Below are 19,292 nucleotides of genomic sequence, written 5' to 3'. Positions count from 1 at the left end.
CTCCAGCCCTCTGATCATCCTCCTGGCCCTTCTCTGGACACCTTCCAGCACCTCCAGATCCCTCTTGTAATAGGGGCTCCAGAACTGGACACAGTACTCCAGGTGGGGTCTCCCCAGAGCTGAGCAGAGGGGGAGGATCACCTCCCTTGCCCTGCTGGCCACACTTCTCCTGATGCAGCCCAGGCTCTGGTTGGCTTTCTGGGCTGCAAGCGCACATTGAGAGCTCCTGTTGAGCTTCTCCTCCCCCAGCACCCCCAAGTCTCTCTCCTCAGGGCTGGTTTCCAGCCAGTCACTGCCCAGCCTGGATTTGTGCCTGGGGTTGCCTCCACCCAGCTGCTGGACGCTGCCCTTGCTCTTATTGAACTCCTGAGGTTGGCTTGTGCCCACCTCTCCAGCCTGTCCAGGTCCCTCTGGATGGATCCCTTCCCTCCAGCTGTCTGTTGCACCACACAGCTTGGTGTCATCAGCAAACCTGCTGAGGGTGCACTCAGCGCCACTGTCCATGGCACCCACAGAGATGTTGAACAAGACAGGTCCCAGGACTGATCCCTGAGGGACTCCGCTTGTCACTGCGGCGGGCAGCGGCGGCCGCCGGGGAGGTGTCCCGCAGCGGGGAGCGGCGGCTGCGCTTCCCCAGGCAATCAACCTGGGGCGGGGGGGGAGGGACTCGGGGCAGGGGGGAGGGGCCCGGAGCAGGGGGGAGGGGCCCGGAGCAGGGTGGGAGGGGCCCGGAGCAGGGGGGGAGGGGCCCGGAGCAGGGGGGAGGGGCTCGGAGCAGGTGGGAGGGGCCCGGAGCAGGGGGGCGTGTCCCCAGGCAATCAACGGCGCTGCCGCCGCGGGAGCTGCGGGCGCGGCTGTGCGGCTGACGGGCGGCGGGTCCGGGCGGCGGCTGCCGTAGTCCTGCCGGTTGTGCTCCTCCCCGGCCGCTCTCTCCAGCCTGCCCCCGCACGCCCCCGCAGGGCTCCTTGCCCGGCGGCGCTGCCGGCTCCGTCGCCGCGGGGCTGCCTGCCAGCAGCTCCATCCCTCGGCTGCGCCCCGCGGGGGCTGCTCCCGCCCGGGGCAGAGCTCTGCCTGAGCCCAGCCGCTCCGGGCCCCCCCGGAGAGCCAGGAGCGGAGCAGGCGGCGCCGAGCGCTGCCCGGGCTGGAGCCGGAGGAGCTGCGGCCCCCGCGGAGAAGCCTCTGGGGCGGCGCGGCCGAGGCTGTGTCCCTGCTGGCTGCGGAGCCGCTGCGGGCGGGAGGCCTCCTGCCGGGGAGGCAGCGCAGAGCTCCCCCGGGGCTGCCGCAGGGCCCCGGGGCGGCTGCAGGGCTGGGCACAGAGCCCGGGCTCGGGGCCGGCAGAGCTCTCGCTGAGAGGAGGTCCTGGAGCCGGGGGTGCCCACAGCCCAGCTGCTGGCCCCGAGGGGCTCCTGGGGGAGCAGAGCGGCTCCTGGCAGCTGCCCCGAGGGGGAGACCCCCCCCGGAGCCGGGAGCCCAGAAGGCAATCGGCATTTTGCTCCTGTTTTAATCAGAGGTGCGGTGGGCAGGGGCTGAGCTCTGCTGGCAGCCCCGGGCAGAGCTGTGCCCGGGCAGAGAGCGAGGCCAGAGCCCAGGCGCTGCCCTGGCAGCCCCCAGCTGCCCGGCAGGCACCGAGGTCGGCAGCCAGGAGGGAGGGAGCCAGGGGCAGGCACAGCTCCATCCTGTGCACGGGGCCGGGGCTGGGGCACAAAAGGCTTTCTCCAGGCCTCGGCTGGCCCTGAGCAAGGCCCCCAGAGCCCTGCCCTGGGCACAGGCAGCCTGCAGCAGCCCCAGCCCTGCCCCAGGCCTCTCCTCAGCCCTTGAACTTGGCCAGGTGCTCCCGAGCTATGATCAGCCTCTGGATCTGGGCAGTGCCCTCATAGATCTGCCAAGGGAAGGGGCAGCAGAGTCAGCTGAGCAGCTCCCCACGGCCCAGCAGCTGCTGCCACAGCTGGGACCCTGCCCTGCACCCCCAGGCTGCAGCAGCAGCTGCAGGGCAGCAAAGGGGACAGCAGCCAGCGAGGGCTGGGGGCTGCAGGGAGCCAGGGGCAGGGCTGAGGGGCAGAGCTGAGGGCAGCCAGGGGCAGGGCTGAGAGCAGCCAGGGGCAGAGCTGAGGACAGAGCTGAGGGCAGCCAGGGGCAGGGCTGAGGGCAGCCAGGGGCAGAGCAGAGAGCACTTAGGGTTCATGGCTGAGGGGCAGCCAGGGGCAGGGCTGAGGGGCAGCCAGGGGCAGGGCTGAGGGGCAGCCAGGGGCAAGGCTGAGGGCAGCCAGGGGCAAGGCTGAGGGCAGCCAGGGGCAGAGCAGAGGGCAGCCAGGAGCAGAGCTTACAGCAGAGCTCAGGGCAGCCAGGGGCAGAGCAGAGGGCAGTTAGGTTTCAGGGCTCAGGGCAGCCAGGGACAAGGCTCAGGGCAGGACTGAGGGCAGCCAGGGGCAGGGCTCAGGGGCAGGGCTGAGGGCAGCCAGGGGCAGAGCTGAGAGCAGCCAGGGGAAGGGCTGAGGGCAGCCAGGGGCAGGGCTGAGGGCAGGGCTGAGGGGCAGACAGGGGCAGGGCTCAGGGGCAGGGCTGAGTGCAGCCAGGGGCAGGGCTCAGGGCAAAGCAGAGGGCAGGGGCAGGGCTCAGGGTCAGCCAGGGGCAGGGCTGAGGGCAGCCAGGGGCAGAGCAGAGGGCAGTTAGGGCTCAGGGGCAGGGCTCAGGGCAGGGCTGAGGGCAGGGCTGAGGGGCAGCCAGGGGCAGGGCTCAGGGGCAGGGCTCAGGGCAGGGCTCAGGGGCAGGGTTCAGGGCAGGGCTGAGGGCAGGGCTGAGGGGCAGTCTGTCTCCCCCGGCTGTGCCAGGCAGCCTCCCCTGCAGGTCCCCTGCTGCCCTGCACTCACCTGGTAGATTTTGGCATCTCTCATCAGCTTCTCCACAGGGTACTCAGTGTTGAAGCCGTTGCCCCCAAAGATCTGCACCGCGTCTGCAGCCACCTGGTTGGCCACGTCGCCGGCGAAGGCCTTGGCGATGGAGGCCTGGAAGGTGTTCCTGCGGCCGGCGTCCACCTCCCAGGCAGCTCTCTGGTAGGCCAAGCGAGCCAGCTCCACCTTCATGGCCATCTCAGCCAGCAGGAAGGACACTGCCTGGTGCTGCCACAGGGACACCCAACCCCCTGAGCGCCCAGCCCGGGGCCTGGCCCAGCACAGCACAGCAGAGGCTGCTCCGGGGCTGCTTCTGTGCCTGGGCTGCACTGAGCCCTGCAGGGCTGGCAGCAGGCTCTGGGCTGCACTGAGCCCTGCAGGGCTGGCAGCAGGCTCTGGGCTGCACTGAGCCCTGCAGGGCTGGCAGCAGGCTCTGGGCTGCACTGAGCCCTGCAGGGCTGGCAGCAGGCTCTGGGCTGCACTGAGCCCTGCAGGGCTGGCAGCAGGCTCTGGGCTGCACTGAGCCCTGCAGGGCTGGCAGCAGGCTCTGGGCTGCCAGGGGCTGAGCTCTGCAGGGCTGGCAGCAGGCTCTGGGCTGCACTGAGCTCTGCAGGGCTGGCAGCAGGCTCTGGGCTGCACTGAGCCCTGCAGGGCTGGCAGCAGGCTCTGGGTGCCAGGGGCTGAGCTCTGCAGGGCTGGCAGCAGGCTCTGGGCTGCACTGAGCCCTGCAGGGCTGGCAGCAGGCTCTGGGCTGCACTGAGCCCTGCAGGGCTGGCAGCAGGCTCTGGGTGCCAGGGGCTGAGCTCTGCAGGGCTGGCAGCAGGCTCTGGGCTGCACTGAGCCCTGCAGGGCTGGCAGCAGGCTCTGGGTGCCAGGGGCTGAGCCCTGCAGGGCTGGCAGCAGGCTCTGGGCTGCACTGAGCTCTGCAGGGCTGGCAGCAGGCTCTGGGCTGCACTGAGCTCTGCAGGGCTGGCAGCAGGCTCTGGGCTGCACTGAGCTCTGCAGGGCTGGCAGCAGGCTCTGGGCTGCCAGGGGCTGAGCTCTGCAGGGCTGGCAGCAGGCTCTGGGCTGCCAGGGGCTGAGCTCTGCAGGGCTGGCAGCAGGCTCTGGGCTGCACTGAGCCCTGCAGGGCTGGCAGCAGGCTCTGGGCTGCACTGAGCCCTGCAGGGCTGGCAGCAGGCTCTGGGCTGCCAGGGGCTGAGCTCTGCAGGGCTGGCAGCAGGCTCTGGGCTGCCAGGGGCTGAGCCCTGCAGGGCTGGCAGCAGGCTCTGGGCTGCCAGGGGCTGAGCCCTGCAGGGCTGGCAGCAGGCTCTGGGCTGCACTGAGCCCTGCAGGGCTGGCAGCAGGCTCTGGGCTGCACTGAGCCCTGCAGGGCTGGCAGCAGGCTCTGGGTGCCAGGGGCTGAGCTCTGCAGGGCTGGCAGCAGGCTCTGGGCTGCCAGGGGCTGAGCTCTGCAGGGCTGGCAGCAGGCTCTGGGCTGCACTGAGCCCTGCAGGGCTGGCAGCAGGCTCTGGGTGCCAGGGGCTGAGCCCTGCAGGGCTGGCAGCAGGCTCTGGGCTGCCAGGGGCTGAGCTCTGCAGGGCTGGCAGCAGGCTCTGGGCTGCCAGGGGCTGAGCTCTGCAGGGCTGGCAGCAGGCTCTGGGCTGCCAGGGGCTGAGCTCTGCAGGGCTGGCAGCAGGCTGTGGGCTGCACTGAGCCCTGCAGGGCTGGCAGCAGGCTCTGGGCTGCACTGAGCCCTGCAGGGCTGGCAGCAGGCTCTGGGCTGCACTGAGCCCTGCAGGGCTGGCAGCAGGCTCTGGGCTGCACTGAGCTCTGCAGGGCTGGCAGCAGGCTCTGGGCTGCACTGAGCCCTGCAGGGCTGGCAGCAGGCTCTGGGCTGCACTGAGCCCTGCAGGGCTGGCAGCAGGCTCTGGGCTGCACTGAGCCCTGCAGGGCTGGCAGCAGGCTCTGGGCTGCACTGAGCTCTGCAGGGCTGGCAGCAGGCTCTGGGCTGCCAGGGGCTGAGCTCTGCAGGGCTGGCAGCAGGCTCTGGGCTGCACTGAGCCCTGCAGGGCTGGCAGCAGGCTCTGGGCTGCCAGGGGCTGAGCTCTGCAGGGCTGGCAGCAGGCTCTGGGCTGCACTGAGCCCTGCAGGGCTGGCAGCAGGCTCTGGGCTGCCAGGGGCTGAGCTCTGCAGGGCTGGCAGCAGGCTCTGGGCTGCACTGAGCCCTGCAGGGCTGGCAGCAGGCTCTGGGCTGCACTGAGCCCTGCAGGGCTGGCAGCAGGCTCTGGGCTGCCAGGGGCTGAGCTCTGCAGGGCTGGCAGCAGGCTCTGGGCTGCCAGGGGCTGAGCCCTGCAGGGCTGGCAGCAGGCTCTGGGCTGCCAGGGGCTGAGCTCTGCAGGGCTGGCAGCAGGCTCTGGGCTGCACTGAGCCCTGCAGGGCAGGCAGCAGGCTCTGGGTGCCAGGGGCTGAGCCCTGCAGGGCTGGCAGCAGGCTCTGGGCTGCACTGAGCTCTGCAAGGCTGGCAGCAGGCTCTGGGCTGCACTGAGCCCTGCAGGGCTGGCAGCAGGCTCTGGGCTGCCAGGGGCTGAGCTCTGCAGGGCTGGCAGCAGGCTCTGGGCTGCACTGAGCTCTGCAGGGCTGGCAGCAGGCTCTGGGCTGCCAGGGGCTGAGCCCTGCAGGGCTGGCAGCAGGCTCTGGGCTGCACTGAGCCCTGCAGGGCTGGCAGCAGGCTCTGGGCTGCACTGAGCCCTGCAGGGCTGGCAGCAGGCTCTGGGCTGCACTGAGCCCTGCAGGGCTGGCAGCAGGCTCTGGGTGCCAGGGGCTGAGCTCTGCAGGGCTGGCAGCAGGCTCTGGGCTGCCAGGGGCTGAGCTCTGCAGGGCTGGCAGCAGGCTCTGGGCTGCACTGAGCCCTGCAGGGCAGGCAGCAGGCTCTGGGTGCCAGGGGCTGAGCCCTGCAGGGCTGGCAGCAGGCTCTGGGCTGCACTGAGCCCTGCAGGGCTGGCAGCAGGCTCTGGGCTGCACTGAGCCCTGCAGGGCTGGCAGCAGGCTCTGGGCTGCACTGAGCTCTGCAAGGCTGGCAGCAGGCTCTGGGCTGCCAGGGGCTGAGCTCTGCAGGGCTGGCAGCAGGCTCTGGGCTGCACTGAGCTCTGCAGGGCTGGCAGCAGGCTCTGGGCTGCCAGGGGCTGAGCCCTGCAGGGCTGGCAGCAGGCTCTGGGCTGCACTGAGCTCTGCAGGGCTGGCAGCAGGCTCTGGGCTGCACTGAGCCCTGCAGGGCTGGCAGCAGGCTCTGGGCTGCACTGAGCCCTGCAGGGCTGGCAGCAGGCTCTGGGCTGCACTGAGCCCTGCAGGGCTGGCAGCAGGCTCTGGGCTGCACTGAGCCCTGCAGGGCTGGCAGCAGGCTCTGGGCTGCACTGAGCTCTGCAGGGCTGGCAGCAGGCTCTGGGCTGCACTGAGCCCTGCAGGGCTGGCAGCAGGCTCTGGGCTGCCAGGGGCTGAGCTCTGCAGGGCTGGCAGCAGGCTCTGGGCTGCACTGAGCCCTGCAGGGCTGGCAGCAGGCTCTGGGCTGCCAGGGGCTGAGCCCTGCAGGGCTGGCAGCAGGCTCTGGGCTGCACTGAGCTCTGCAGGGCTGGCAGCAGGCTCTGGGCTGCCAGGGGCTGAGCTCTGCAGGGCTGGCAGCAGGCTCTGGGCTGCACTGAGCCCTGCAGGGCTGGCAGCAGGCTCTGGGCTGCCAGGGGCTGAGCCCTGCAGGGCTGGCAGCAGGCTCTGGGCTGCCAGGGGCTGAGCTCTGCAGGGCTGGCAGCAGGCTCTGGGCTGCCAGGGGCTGAGCTCTGCAGCACAGGAATGCAGCCTGGGATGCTGCAGCTGAGCTTTGGTGCTCTGGGCTCTGGCTCTCTGCTGGCTCCTGGGGGGCAGAAGGCTCCCAGGAGACCTGAGTGTGGCCTTGCAGGGTCTGCAGGGGGCTACAGAGAGCTGGGGAGGGACTGCTTGGGATGCCAGGGAGGGATGGGAGTTGGGGGGGGATGGACCCCCCGGTGGAGCAGGGCAGGTGTGGGTTGGAGAGGAGGGAGAAGCTCTTCCCCATCGGGGGCAGGCAGTGGCAGGGGGGGGCCCAGGGGGCTGCTGGAAGCTCTCCAGGCCAGGCTGGATGTGGCTCTGGGCAGCCTGCTGCAGGGGGAAGCGAGCCTGCCCCTGGCAGGGGGTCGGCACCGGGTGGTCCTTGAGGGCCCTGCCCTGGCAGTGCCCTGAGCCCATGAGCGCTGCCCCTGCCCCCCTCAGGGCTGTGCCCGGCCCTGGGGCTCGCTGGCTCTGGGCTGCTCTGCCCCCCCAGAGGCTTCTGCCCCCCGCAGACCTCTCCTGGCTGCAGCTGAAGAGCTCAGCCCTGCCCTGGCAGCCTCGGGGCCTGGCCCGGGGCCGGCTCTGAGCCTGGCTGCGAGCAGCAGGGGCCAGAGGAGCAGCCCAGGAGCTGCTGCAGCGCTGCCTCGGCCCAGCCGGGGCCCAGCTGTGCCCCGGGGCAGCCCGGCAGGGGCAGAGCTGTGCCAGAGCTGCCTGCTGAGCGCCAGGGCACAGCCGGGGGGGGGCTCCCTGCTGGCACAGCTGGCAGAAGGCAGCCCCTGGCCCCCTGCCCCTGCAGGCTCTGCTCTCACCTCCACCAGCAGCTTCCCGAAGGTTTTCCTCTCCAGAGCATATTTGGTGGCTTCGTCCAGCGCCCTCCGAGCCAAGCCCACGGCCCCGGCTGCCACCTGCAGGGGCAGGGCAGAGCCTCAGCGCCGGACAGCGCCCCCGGGAGGGCGCCCCCGGGAGAGCACCTCCGGGAGAGCACCACGGGCACAGCTCCCCCCCGGGCACAGCTCCCCCCCTGGCACAGCTCCCCCCTGGCACAGCTGCCCCGGGCACAGCTCCCCCCCGGGCACAGCTCCCCCCCCGGGCACAGCTCCCCATTGGGCACAGCTCCCCCCCCCGGGCACAGCTCCCCATTGGGCACAGCTCCGCCCCGGGCACAGCTCCCCCCCCCCCGGGCACAGCTCCCCCCCCGGGGCACAGCTCCCCCCCGGGCACAGCTCCCCCCCAGGCACAGCTCCCCTCTGGCACAGCTCCCTCCTTGGCACAGCTCCCCTCTGGCACAGCTCCCCCCCGGGCACAGCTCCCCCCGGGCACAGCTCTCCCCCCGGGCACAGCTCCCCCCCGGGGCACAGCTCCCCCCCGGGCACAGCTCCCCCCCGGGGCACAGCTCCCCCCCGGGCACAGCTCCCCCCCGGGGCACAGCTCCCCCCTGGCACAGCTCCCCCCCCCGGCACAGCTCCCCCCTGGCACAGCTCCCCCCCCAGGCACAGCTCCCCCCTGGCACAGCTCCCCCCCCGGGCACAGCTCCCCCCCAGGCACAGCCACCCCCGGGCACAGCTCCCCCCTGGCACAGCTCCCCCCTGGCACAGCTCCCCATCGGGCACAGCTCTCCCCCGGGCACAGCTCCCCCCCAGGCACAGCCACCCCCGGGCACAGCTCCCCCCTGGCACAGCTCCCCCCTGGCACAGCTCCCCATCGGGCACAGCTCTCCCCCGGGCACAGCTCCCCCCCAGGCACAGCCACCCCCGGGCACAGCTCCCCCCTGGCACAGCTCCCCCCTGGCACAGCTCCCCATCGGGCACAGCTCCCCCCCCGGGCACAGCTCCCCCCCAGGCACAGCCACCCCCGGGCTCAGCTCCCCCCTGGCACAGCTCCCCCCTGGCACAGCTCCCCATCGGGCACAGCTCTCCCCCGGGCACAGCTCCCCCCCCGGGCACAGCTCCCCCCCTGGCACAGCTCTCCCCCGGGCACAGCTCCCCATTGGGCACAGCTCCCCCCCAGGCACAGCTCCCCCCCCGGGCACAGCTCCCCTCGGGCACAGCTCCCCCCCGGGCATAGCTCCCCCCCCCTGCACAGCTCCCCCCGGGCACAGCTCCCCCCAGGGCACAGCTCCCCATTGGGCACAGCTCCCCCCCTGGCACAGCTCCCCCCTGGCACAGCTCCCCCCGGGGCACAGCTCTCCCCCCCGGGCACAGCTCTCCCCCCGGGCACAGCTCTCCCCCCAGGGGCACAGCTCCCCCCCGGGCACAGCTCCCCCTCGGGCACAGCTCTCCCCGGGGCACAGCTCCCCCCCGGGCACAGCTCCCCCCCGGGCACAGCTCCCCCCTGGCACAGCTGCCCCGGGGCCGTGCCTGGCACCCACCGGCGGCCTGGTCTTGTCGAAGGCTGCCATGGCGATTTTGAAGCCTGCTCCCTCTGCTCTCAGGACGTTCTCCTGGGGCACTCTCACATCCTCAAAGACGATGCCCCTGGTGTCCGAGCAGCGCTGGCCCATGTTCAGCTCCTGCGGGGGGCAGGGGGCGGAGGGGCAGCTCCCTGGGGGCTGCCGAGGGGCAGCAGGGTGCCAGCGCCTCAGCTGCCCCCGGGCACCAGCCCTGAGCTCTCTGGGCTGCTCTCTGCCCCAGGGCTTCGCTTCCAGCTCCGATTCCCTGCCCGGCCCCAGCTCTGCCTTGCCCCAGCCCGCCCCGGGGCCGGGCAGGATCCTTCCCCTGCCTGGGGCTCAGCCCCGGGGCGCTGCCCGGCTGGGCTCTGTGCTGGGGCTGGCAGAGGCAGGGCAGAGCCCCCCGGGGCGGGCGGCAGGGAGCTGCAGCTGTGCCCACGGCAGGGCGGGAGGGAGATGGGCAGCGGCCGCCCAGGGCCCTGCCTGCTGCCCGGGGCTGAGCTTCGGCTGCCACCCAGCTGCTGCTCCCCTGCCCGCCCTGGCACGGCCCCAGCCCTGTGCCCCCCGAGGCCTCCTCCCTGGGCAGGAGCAGCTGAGGGCACAGCGCTCGGGGGGCTGTGGCTGCAGCTCTGCCCCTCGCTGCTGGCACCGCTCGGGGCTCCGAGGCGCTCTGGCAGCTGTGCCAGGCCGGCTGCCCTCGGCTCCTGCGGAGGGATCCCTGCCCTGTGCCCAGCCGAGGCTCCCGAGGGAGCCTCCTGCCTGCTGCCCCTGCGCTGGGCAGTGCCAAGCTCCCTGCGGGCGGGCAGGGGCCGCGGGCGCTGCCCCGAGGCCTCTCCTCTCAGGGCAGCTGGGGGCTGCCTGGGTGAGGAGCCCAGAGAGGCTCCTGGGCTGGCAGGGCAGGGCCTGCTCCTCACCTTCCTGCCAACCTGGATGCCAGGGCTGTTGGCCTCCACGATGAAGCCGGTGAAGGCTTTGCCCGCAGGAGCTTTGGGGTCCGGGTGGGTGCGAGCCAGCAGGAAGTACCTGGGGGGAAGCAGAGGGCAGGGGGCAGCAGCTCCCCAGCCAGAGGCTGCTCCAGCCGAGGCTCCAGGCAGGCTGTGCCTGAGGGAGCAGCCCTGGGCCCTGGCCCCAGCGCTGCAGGGCAGTGCCAGTGCAGCCCTCCCTGCAGGAGCCCAGAGCTGCTGCAGCTCCCTGGCAGCGGCAGCCAAGGCTCTGCCCCCCGCAGCTGTGCCAAGGCTGCAGCCTGCAGCTGGCTCCAGGGGCAGCGAAGGAAGCTGCGGAGAGCAGAGAGGCTCCAGGGGCCACTGGGGACCTGCTGGCAGCCTCCTGCCTGCACGGCTCTGGGGCTGAGCCCAAGGGGGGAGGATTTGCTGTGGCTCCAGCGGCGCCCAGGGGCACCAGGGAGGTCCTCTGGTGGCTCTGCCTGGGCCCAGGCCATGGCAGGGGCAGGAAAAGCAGCTGGAGGTTGGGAAGGTGGAAACCTTTTCCCCTTGGCTGGCAAAGAAGGAAGGAGCTGGGGAGGAGCAAGGGCTGGGAGGTGGAGGAGCAGGCTCGGGCTGGCAGCAGGAGCAGCTCAGCTCAGCGCCCACAGCCCCCAGGCCAGGCCAGGGGCTGGGCAGAGCCTCCTGAGCTCGGTGCAGGAGCTCTCAGCGCTGCTGCCCTGCCCTGAGGAGCGAGAGAAGTGCCTGAGGCCGGCAGCAGCAGCCCCTGAGAGCCTCTGCCGGCTGCAGATGGCAGCTCCCGGCCCAGGTCCCCCTGCAGGCGGCGCCGAGCTGGGTGCTGGCTGCAGGCTGCTGGGGCCCCGGGGCCGTGGCAGAGGCTGCCAGGGCCAGCAGGCTGTGCCTCGGGGCCAGAGCTGGGTGCCCAGCAGGCACAGGGCAGAAGCCTACACACCAGTTGGCTTTGCCCCCGTTGGTGATCCACATCTTCTGCCCATTGATGATGTATTCCTCTCCCTTCTTCTCAGCCCTGGTCTGGATGCCAGCCACGTCAGAGCCTGCCCCGGGCTCTGTCACACAGTAGGCCTGGGGGAGAGGCAGAGCAGAAGCCTCAGCAGCAGAGGCTGAGCTGGGGCAGCCCCCAGCCGCTGCAGCAGCCCCGGGCTGGGCTGGCACAGCCTGCACTCCAGTGCCTGCAGGACCCCCAGGGGCTGCAGCAGGAGCCCCAGCAGCTGCCTGGGCGAGGATCCGGCCCCGGGGGGGTCACTGCCCTCAGAAATCCGCAGGGATGCTGAGAATTGGCTCTGGGAGCCGACCAGGAGCAGCCTGCAGCTTGTCCCGGGCCCCGGGCTGGGAGCTGAGCAGCTGCAAGCCTGGCAGCAGCAGCCCGGGGGAGGCTCTGGGGGCTCCCTGCTCTGCCCCCGAGGAGCCTCAGCTGGGCAGCTCCGCAGGCCCTGCCCAGGGCTCTCTGCTCCCTGCTGGCTCCCAGGCAGCCCCGGGGGAAGGGTTGGGCCCCAGCCCTGCAGCTCTGTGCCCCTCGGGGCCGGGGCTGGGCCGGGGCCATCCCTGCAGCGCTGTGGGAGGGGGGCAGCAGAGGCTCTGCCCTGCAGGAGGGGCTCAGGGCGGCTGCAAGCAGCCACTCAGCATCCCCTGCCTGTGGCCTCGGGGCCGGCAGCGGCCAGGGGCAGGCTGCAGGGCTCTGGGCTGTACTCACACACATCAGAGGCTCCTCTGTCATCCTGCCCAGGTACTTCTGCTGCTGCTGCTGGTTGCCTGCAATGATCACTGGCATTTGCTGCAAGGGAACACTCAGAGCATGAACCCAGCTCGGGCAGGGGCCCAGGAGGTGGTGGGGGGAGGCAGGAGCAGGCAGCACTCACCCCCAGGGAGTTGGCCTCGATGGCAGTCTGGACCCCAGTGCAGCCATAAGCCAGCTCCTCGGTGATCATGCAAGCATCAAAGGTGCCCAGGCCCAGCCCCCCTGCAGGGGAAGGGTGGCACCGACTGAGGGCAGCCCCCAGGGGGGCCCTCTGAGTGCCCCCAGACCCTGAGTGCCCCCAGCCCCTCAAGAGCCTCCCAGCCCCTCAAGAGCCTCCCAGCCCCTCTGAGTGCCCCCCAGACCCTGAGTGCCCCCAGCCACTCTGAGTGCCCCCCAACCCCCTGAGTGCCCCCAGCCACTCTGAGTGCCCCCCAGACCCTGAGTGCCCTCAGCCACTCTGAGTGCCCCCCAGCCCCTCTGAGTGCCCCCCAGACCCTGAGTGCCCCTCAGACCCTCTGAGTGCCCCCCAGCCCCCTGAGTGTCCCCAAGCCCGTTGGATGCCCTCCAGCCCCTCTGAGTGCCCCCCAACCCCCTGAGTGCCCCCAGCCCCCTGGGTGCCCCCAGCCAGGAGTGCTCCACAGCAGAGGGTCACAGAGTGCTGAGCTTGGGAGGGATCTCCAGAGCCCCCCCAGGGGCGCCCAGGGCAGGGCTGCCAGGGCCACATCCGGGGGGGCTGGGGAGGCTCCAGGGCAGGAGGCTCCACGGCCTCACACCACAGAGGTTTCTCCTCCTGCCCAGGTGGCAGCTCCTGGGCTCCAGCCTGGCCTCCCTGCCCCCTGCCCTCTCCCTGGGCACCACCAGACAGAGCCTGGCCCCTTCCTCTTGCCCCCCACCCCTCAGCCCTCTCCTCCCCAGACTCCACAGCCCCAAGGGCTCTCAGCCCTCCAGGCCCCCCCAGCATCTCCCCAGCCCCTGCTGGGCTCTCTCCAGCAGCAGCTTCCCCCTGCAGGGCCTGGCCCCTGCCTGCCCCCAGCCAGCCCCAGCCCAGCTGGCTGCAGAGAGCTGTGCCAGGGCCAGAGGGGCTGCCAGGGGGCACAGCGTGGCAGGGACGCAGCCCTGGGCTCTGGGCAGCCCCTGCAGAGCCCCTGGGGGGCAGAGGAAGGGCCCCAGGGGTTTGCTCACCACAGCTCTCTGGGATGTGAGTGTTCATCAGGCCAAGCTCCCAGGCTCGTTTGATGAGGGGCACAGGGTACTGGCAGAGAGAGGGCAGGGCAGGCAGCACTCAGCACGGGGCACAGCCTGCCCGTGCCAGGGGCAGCTGGGGGCTGCTCTGTGCCCCCCAGGGCTGCTCTGTGCCCCCTGCAGGCAGCTTTACCTCCCCAGTCCTGTCGTACTCAGCAGCCACAGGAATGATCTCCTCCAGGGCAAACTTCCGAGCCGTGGCCTGGAACTCCTTCTGCTCCTCACTCAGCTCTGCCAGGCCAGCCCCGGGCACAGCACAGTCACCAGGGCTGCCAGCCCAGCAGGCAGGGCCCAGCCCAGCAGGCAGAGTGGCTCAGCCGCCCCTGGCTGCCCGCAGAAAGCCTCCTCAGAGCCCTCCCCGACCCCCCCGGGGCCCCCCCAGAGCAGGGCAGCGGAGCGGGCAGTGCCAGGGCAGCTGCGCCGCAGTGCCCCACGCCAGGAGCCGCTGCCCGGCGGAGGGAGGGCAGCAGGAGCTGGGGGCAGAGCGCTGCTGCCGCTGCTGTGCCCGTTCCGGCCGCTCAGCTCCAGCGCCTGGCTGTGCCCCGCGGCGGCTGCAGCGCCCCCTGCAGCGGCCCAGGGGCAGGGCAACCTCTGCCTGCCCTGGCCCCGTGCCCAAGCCCGGCTCAGGCCGCAGGCAGCCACCGCAGCGCTGCAAGAGCCAAGCTGGGGACAGCTCCCGCGGGCGGCTCTGGCAGCCCAGCAGCTCCAGCCGGAGCCTGGCCGAGGGCAGGAGCAGCTCCCCCAGAGCCCCCCCCCGGGCCTGGCTGCCCTGAGCCGGCAGGGAAGGACTTTGGGGCTCCCAAAGCTGGGAGAGCAGCAGAGAAAGCTGCCCGGAGCCGAGGCCTGCCCTGGGCACTGCCAGGGAGCTGCAGCACAGCTGAGCTCTGTCCCTGCCCCTTGCCCACCCTCAGCACTCACCGAAGCTGAAGCCAGCCCCAGCTGTGCTGCTGTGCACATCTGGAGCAGCTCTGCTGGTCAGGGATCTCCATCCTTGCCCTGCCACAGCTCGCAGCACCTGCTGGGGACAGCAGAGCCGGGGGGGGGGGGTCAGAGGCTGGGGGAGAGCAGAGCCGGGGGGGGGTCAGAGGCTGGGGGAGAGCAGAGCCTGGAGGGGTCAGAGGCTGGGGGAGAGCAGAGCCGGGGGGGGTCAGAGGCTGGGGGAGAGCAGAGCCTGGAGGGGTCAGAGGCTGGGGGAGAGCAGAGCCGGGGGGGGGTCAGAGGCTGGGGGAGAGCAGAGCCTGGAGGGGTCAGAGGCTGGGGGACAGCAGAGCCTGGAGGGGTCAGAGGCTGGGGGAGAGCAGAGCCGGGGGGGGGGTCAGAGGCTGGGGGGACAGCAGAGCCTGGAGGGCTCAGAGGCTGGGGGAGAGCAGAGCCTGGAGGGGTCAGAGGCTGGGGGAGAGCAGAGCCGGGGGGGGGGGTCAGAGGCTGGGGGACAGCAGAGCCGGGGGGGGGGGGGCAGAGGCTGGGGGAGAGCAGAGCCTGGGGGGGGTCAGAGGCTGGGGGAGAGCAGAACTGGGGGGGGGTCAGAGGCTGGGGGAGAGCAGAGCCTGGAGGGGTCAGAGGCTGGGGGAGAGCAGAGCCGTGGGGGGTCAGAGCTCGCAAGGAGCTCCTGGCCTGGCTGCAGTAGGGAGGCACAGGGGGGAAGGAGCAGGGCAGGAAAGGGTCAGCAGAGGAGGACAAGGGATTGGTAGAGCAGCCTGGGGGCACTCAGGGAGCAGGGATGGGCACAGGCTGGGGGCACTCAGGGGGCAGGATGGGCACAGGCTGGGGGCACTCAGGGAGCAGGGGTGGGCACAGGCTGGGGGCACTCAGGGAGCAGGGGTGGGCACAGGCTGGGGGCACTCAGGGAGCAGGGATGGGCACAGGCTGGGGGCACTCAGGGGGCAGGATGGGCACAGGCTGGGGGCACTCAGGGGGCAGGATGGGCACAGCCTGGGGGCACACAGGGAGCAGGGATGGGCACAGGCTGGGGGCACTCAGGTGGCAGGATGGGCACAGGCTGGGGGCACTCAGGGGCCAGGGATGGGCACAGGCTGGGGGCACTCAGGGAGCAGAATGGGCACAGGCTGGGGGCACTCAGGGGGCAGGGATGGGCACAGGCTGGGGGCACTCAGGGAGCAGGATGGGCACAGCCTAGGGACACTCAGGGAGCAGAATGGGCACAGGCTGGGGGCACTCAGGGGGCAGGATGGGCACAGCTTGGGGGCACTCAGGGGGCAGGATGGGCACAGGCTGGGGGCACTCAGGGGCCAGGGATGGGCACAGGCTGGGGGCACTCAGGGAGCAGAATGGGCACAGCCTGGGGGCACTCAGGGAGCAGGGATGGACACTCAGGGAGCAGAATGGGCACAGGCTGGGGGCACTCAGGGGCCAGGGATGGGCACAGGCTGGGGGCAATCAGGGGGCAGAATGGGCACAGGCTGGGGGCACTCAGGTGGCAGGGATGGGCACAGGCTGGGGGCACTCAGGGGGCAGGGATGGACACAGTCTGGGGGCACTCAGGGGGCAGGGATGGGCACAGGCTGGGGGCACTCAGGGGGCAGGATGGGCACAGGCTGGGGGCACTCAGGGAGCAGGGGTGGGCACAGGCTGGGGACACTCAGGGGGCAGGGATGGGCACAGGCTGGGGGCACTCAGGGGGCAGGGATAGGCACAGGCTGGGGGCACTCAGGGGGCAGGGATGGGCACAGCCCGGGGGCACTCAGGGGGCAGGATGGGCACAGGCTGGGGGCACTCAGGGAGCAGGGGTGGGCACAGGCTGGGGGCACTCAGGGGGCAGAATGGGCACAGGCTGGGGGCACTCAGGGGGCAGAATGGGCACAGGCTGGGGGCACTCAGGGAGCAGAATGGGCACAGGCTGGGGGCACTCAGAGGGCAGGATGGGCACAGGCTGGGGGCACTCAGGAGGCAGGGATGGGCACAGGCTGGGGGCACTCAGGAGGCAGGGATGGGCACAGGCTTGGGGCACTCAGGGAGCAGAATGGGCACAGCCCGGGGGCACTCAGGGGGCAGGATGGGCACAGGCTGGGGGCACTCAGGGGGCAGGATGGGCACAGGCTGGGGGCACTCAGGGAGCAGGGGTGGGCACAGGCTGGGGGCACTCAGGGGGCAGGATGGGCACAGGCTGGGGGCACTCAGGGGCCAGGGATGGGCACAGTCTGGGGGCACTCAGGGGGCAGGGATGGGCACAGGCTGGGGGCACTCAGGGGGCAGGATGGGCACAGCCTAGGGACACTCAGGGAGCAGAATGGGCACAGGCTGGGGGCACTCAGGGGGCAGGGATGGGCACAGGGTGGGGGCACTCAGGGGGCAGGGATGGGCACAGGGTGGGGGCACTCAGGGGCCAGGGATGGGCACAGCACGGGGACACTCAGGGGGCAGGATGGGCACAGGCTGGGGGCACTCACGGGGCAGGATGGGCACAGGCTGGGGGCACTCAGGGAGCAGAATGGGCACAGGCTGGGGGCACTCACGGGGCAGGGATGGGCACAGGCTGGGGGCACTCAGGGGGCAGAATGGGCACAGCCTGGAACCAAGGGGCAAGGAACAAATTCCTGCCGTGGAGGGGCAGAGCTCAGCCGCCAGGAGCCGCTGGAGGCTTTCCAGCCCTGCCTGGACTTTGTGCTCCCCTGGGAGCTGCTCTGGGGGCGCGGCTCTGGTCCCCTGCAGCCCCCCCCCAGCCTGACCCTGGTTGGGTTTGTGCCAGGGTGGGAATGGCAAGACCCAAACCTGGGCACTGTGCAGGAACTGCTGCTGCCCCGAGCTGCCCAAAGCCCTTCCAGAGCAGCCAGAGACTGAAAAGGGTCCTGGGAGGTGCGACCCACAACTGCCCTGGGGGCTCTGCTGTTGCCCTGGGGGCACAGAACTGCCCTGAGGGCTCTGCTGTTGCCCTGGGGGACAGAAACCTGCCCTGGGGGCTCTGCTGTTGCCCTGGGGGCACAGAACTGCCCTGGGGGCTCTGCTGTTGCCCTGGGGGACAGAGACCTGCCCTGGGGGCTCTGCTATTGCCCTGGGGGCTCTGCTGTTGCCCTGGGGGCCAGAAACCTGCCCTGGGGGCCCTGCTATTGCCCTGGGGGACAGAAACCTGCCCTGGGGGCTCTGCTATTGCCCTGGGGGACAGAAACCTGCCCTGGGGGCTCTGCTATTGCCCTGGGGGCCAGAAACCTGCCCCTGGGGGCTCTGCTGTTGCCCTGGGGGACAGAAACCTGCCCTGGGGGCTCTGCTATTGCCCTGGGGGACAGAGACCTGCCCTGGGGGCTCTGCTGTTGCCCTGGAGGCACAGAACTGCCCTGGGGGCTCTGCTGTTGCCCTGGGGGACAGAGACCTTCCCTGGGGGCTCTGCTGTTGCCCTGGAGGCACAGAACTGCCCTGAGGGCTCTGCTATTGCCCTGGGGGACAGAAACCTGCCCCTGGGGGCTCTGCTGTTGCCCTGGGGGACAGAGACCTTCCCTGGGGGCTCTGCTATTGCCCTGGGGGACAGAGACCTGCCCTGGGGGCTCTGCTGTTGCCCTGGAGGCACAGAACTGCCCTGGGGGCTCTGCTGTTGCCCTGGGGGACAGAGACCTGCCCTGGGGGCTCTGCTATTGCCCTGGGGGACAGAAACCTGCCCCTGGGGGCTCTGCTGTTGCCCTGGGGGACAGAAACCTGCCCTGGGGGCTCTGCTGTTGCCCTGGAGGCACAGAACTGCCCTGAGGGCTCTGCTATTGCCCTGGGGGACAGAGACCTGCCCTGGGGGCTCTGCTGTTGCCCTGGGGGCTCTGCTGTTGCCCTGGGGGCTCTGCTATTGCCCTGGGGGACAGAGACCTGCCCTGGGGGCTCTGCTATTGCCCTGGGGGCTCTGCTGTTGCCCTGGGGGACAGAGACCTGCCCTGGGGGCTCTGCTATTGCCCTGGGGGCTCTGCTGTTGCCCTGGGGGACAGAGACCTGCCCTGGGGGCTCTGCTATTGCCCTGGGGGCACAGAACTGCCCTGAGGGCTCTGCTATTGCTCTGGGGGACAGAGACCTGCCCTGGGGGCTCTGCTATTGCCCTGGGGGACAGAAACCTGCCCTGGGGACTCTGCTATTGCCCTGGGGGACAGAAACCTGCCCTGGGGGCTCTGCTATTGCCCTGGGGGCTCTGCTGTTGCCCTGGGGGGCAGAGACCTGCCCTGGGGGCTCTGCTATTGCCCTGGGGGCTCTGCTGTTGCCCTGGGGGGCAGAAACCTGCCCTGGGGGCTCTGCTATTGCCCTGGGGGCTCTGCTGTTGCCCTGGGGGACAGAGACCTGCCCTGGGGGCTCTGCTATTGCCCTGGGGGCTCTGCTGTTGCCCTGGGGGGCAGAAACCTGCCCTGGGGGCTCTGCTATTGCCCTTGGGGGCACAGAACTGCCCTGAGGGCTCTGCTATTGCCCTGGAGGCTCTGCTGTTGCCCTGGGGGGCAGAGACCTGCCCTGGGGGCTCTGCTGTTGCCCTGGGGGCACAGAACTGCCCTGGGGACTCTGCTGTTGCCCTGGAGGACAGAAACCTGCCCTGGGGACTCTGCTGTTGCCCTGGGGGACAGAGACCTGCCCTGGGGGCTCTGCTGTTGCCCTGGGGGACAGAGACCTGCCCTGGGGGCTCTGCTATTGCCCTGGGGGACAGAGACCTGCTCTGGGGGCTCTGCTATTGCCCTGGGGGCTCTGCTGTTGCCCTGGGGGACAGAGACCTGCCCTGGGGGCTCTGCTGTTGCCCTGGGGGACAGAGACCTGCCCTGGGGGCTCTGCTGTTGCCCTGGGGGCTCTGCTGTTGCCCTGGGGGACAGAAACCTGCCCTGGGGGCTCTGCTGTTGCCCTGGGGGACAGAGACCTGCCCTGGGGGCTCTGCTATTGCCCTGGGGGACAGAGACCTGCCCTGGGGGCTCTGCTGTTGCCCTGGGGGCTCTGCTGCTGTCGAAGCCTTCTGGGCTCGCAGCTGGCGGCGCTCGGCCGGACCCCGACTCCGGCAGCCACGGCGAGACCCTCCCCAGCCCTGCCTCGGCGGCACCGGGGGCAGCACCGGGGGCAGCACCGGGATCATCCCAAAACCTCCTGCGACCCTTCCCGTCCCTTCCGCCCCCAGTCCCCGGGGATCTCCTCGGCCTCACCCGGCCGGCTCCGAACGCTGCCATCCCGGGGAGGCTCTCGGCAGTGCCCTGCCGGCACCGGGGTGGTGCCAGGGGCGGGTCCCGGTCCCGCCCGCTCCGCCCGGCCCTGGCTCTCTGCCTGCCGCCGCTCCGCGATGCTCTGCTCCCCGCTGTCCCCCCCCCCGG

General features: G+C 71.3%; 1 protein-coding gene across 1 annotated transcript; it reads right to left on the bottom strand.

Annotated features, from left to right (window-relative positions):
- Positions 1–1,483: 1,483 nt before the first annotated feature.
- Positions 1,484–19,174, bottom strand: LOC137456641 (medium-chain specific acyl-CoA dehydrogenase, mitochondrial-like). The gene is made up of 12 exons (XM_068168208.1): positions 19,128–19,174; positions 13,948–14,047; positions 13,163–13,260; positions 12,970–13,039; positions 11,909–12,009; positions 11,743–11,823; positions 10,984–11,114; positions 10,005–10,113; positions 9,073–9,213; positions 7,514–7,609; positions 2,868–3,116; positions 1,484–1,879 (listed from the first exon to the last, which is right to left on the bottom strand). The coding sequence occupies exons 1-12, from the start codon at positions 19,149–19,151 to the stop codon at positions 1,808–1,810; spliced, it is 1,272 nt and encodes a 423-aa protein (XP_068024309.1). The 5' UTR covers positions 19,152–19,174; the 3' UTR covers positions 1,484–1,807.
- Positions 19,175–19,292: the final 118 nt, after the last annotated feature.

The sequence above is a fragment of the Melanerpes formicivorus genome, unplaced genomic scaffold (assembly GCF_026170545.1).
Source record: "Melanerpes formicivorus ecotype bairdi unplaced genomic scaffold, bMelFor1.0.p_v2 SCAF_134, whole genome shotgun sequence".
Taxonomy (NCBI): Eukaryota; Metazoa; Chordata; class Aves; order Piciformes; family Picidae; genus Melanerpes; species Melanerpes formicivorus.
This window is presented reverse-complemented; position numbering and strand designations above follow the sequence as displayed.

What these genes read in the sequence shown, in the direction of transcription:
- LOC137456641 (XM_068168208.1), bottom strand. Translation starts at nt 19,151, where the DNA reads ATGGCAGCGTTCGGAGCCGGCCGG. An exon ending in CAGAGGAGCCTCTGATGTGT is followed by an intron (nt 11,115 to 11,742) that starts GTGAGTACAGCC and finishes CCTCTCCCCCAG; the next exon opens with GCCTACTGTGTGACAGAGCC. An exon ending in AACGGGGGCAAAGCCAACTG is followed by an intron (nt 10,114 to 10,983) that starts GTGTGTAGGCTT and finishes GCTTCCCCCCAG; the next exon opens with GTACTTCCTGCTGGCTCGCA.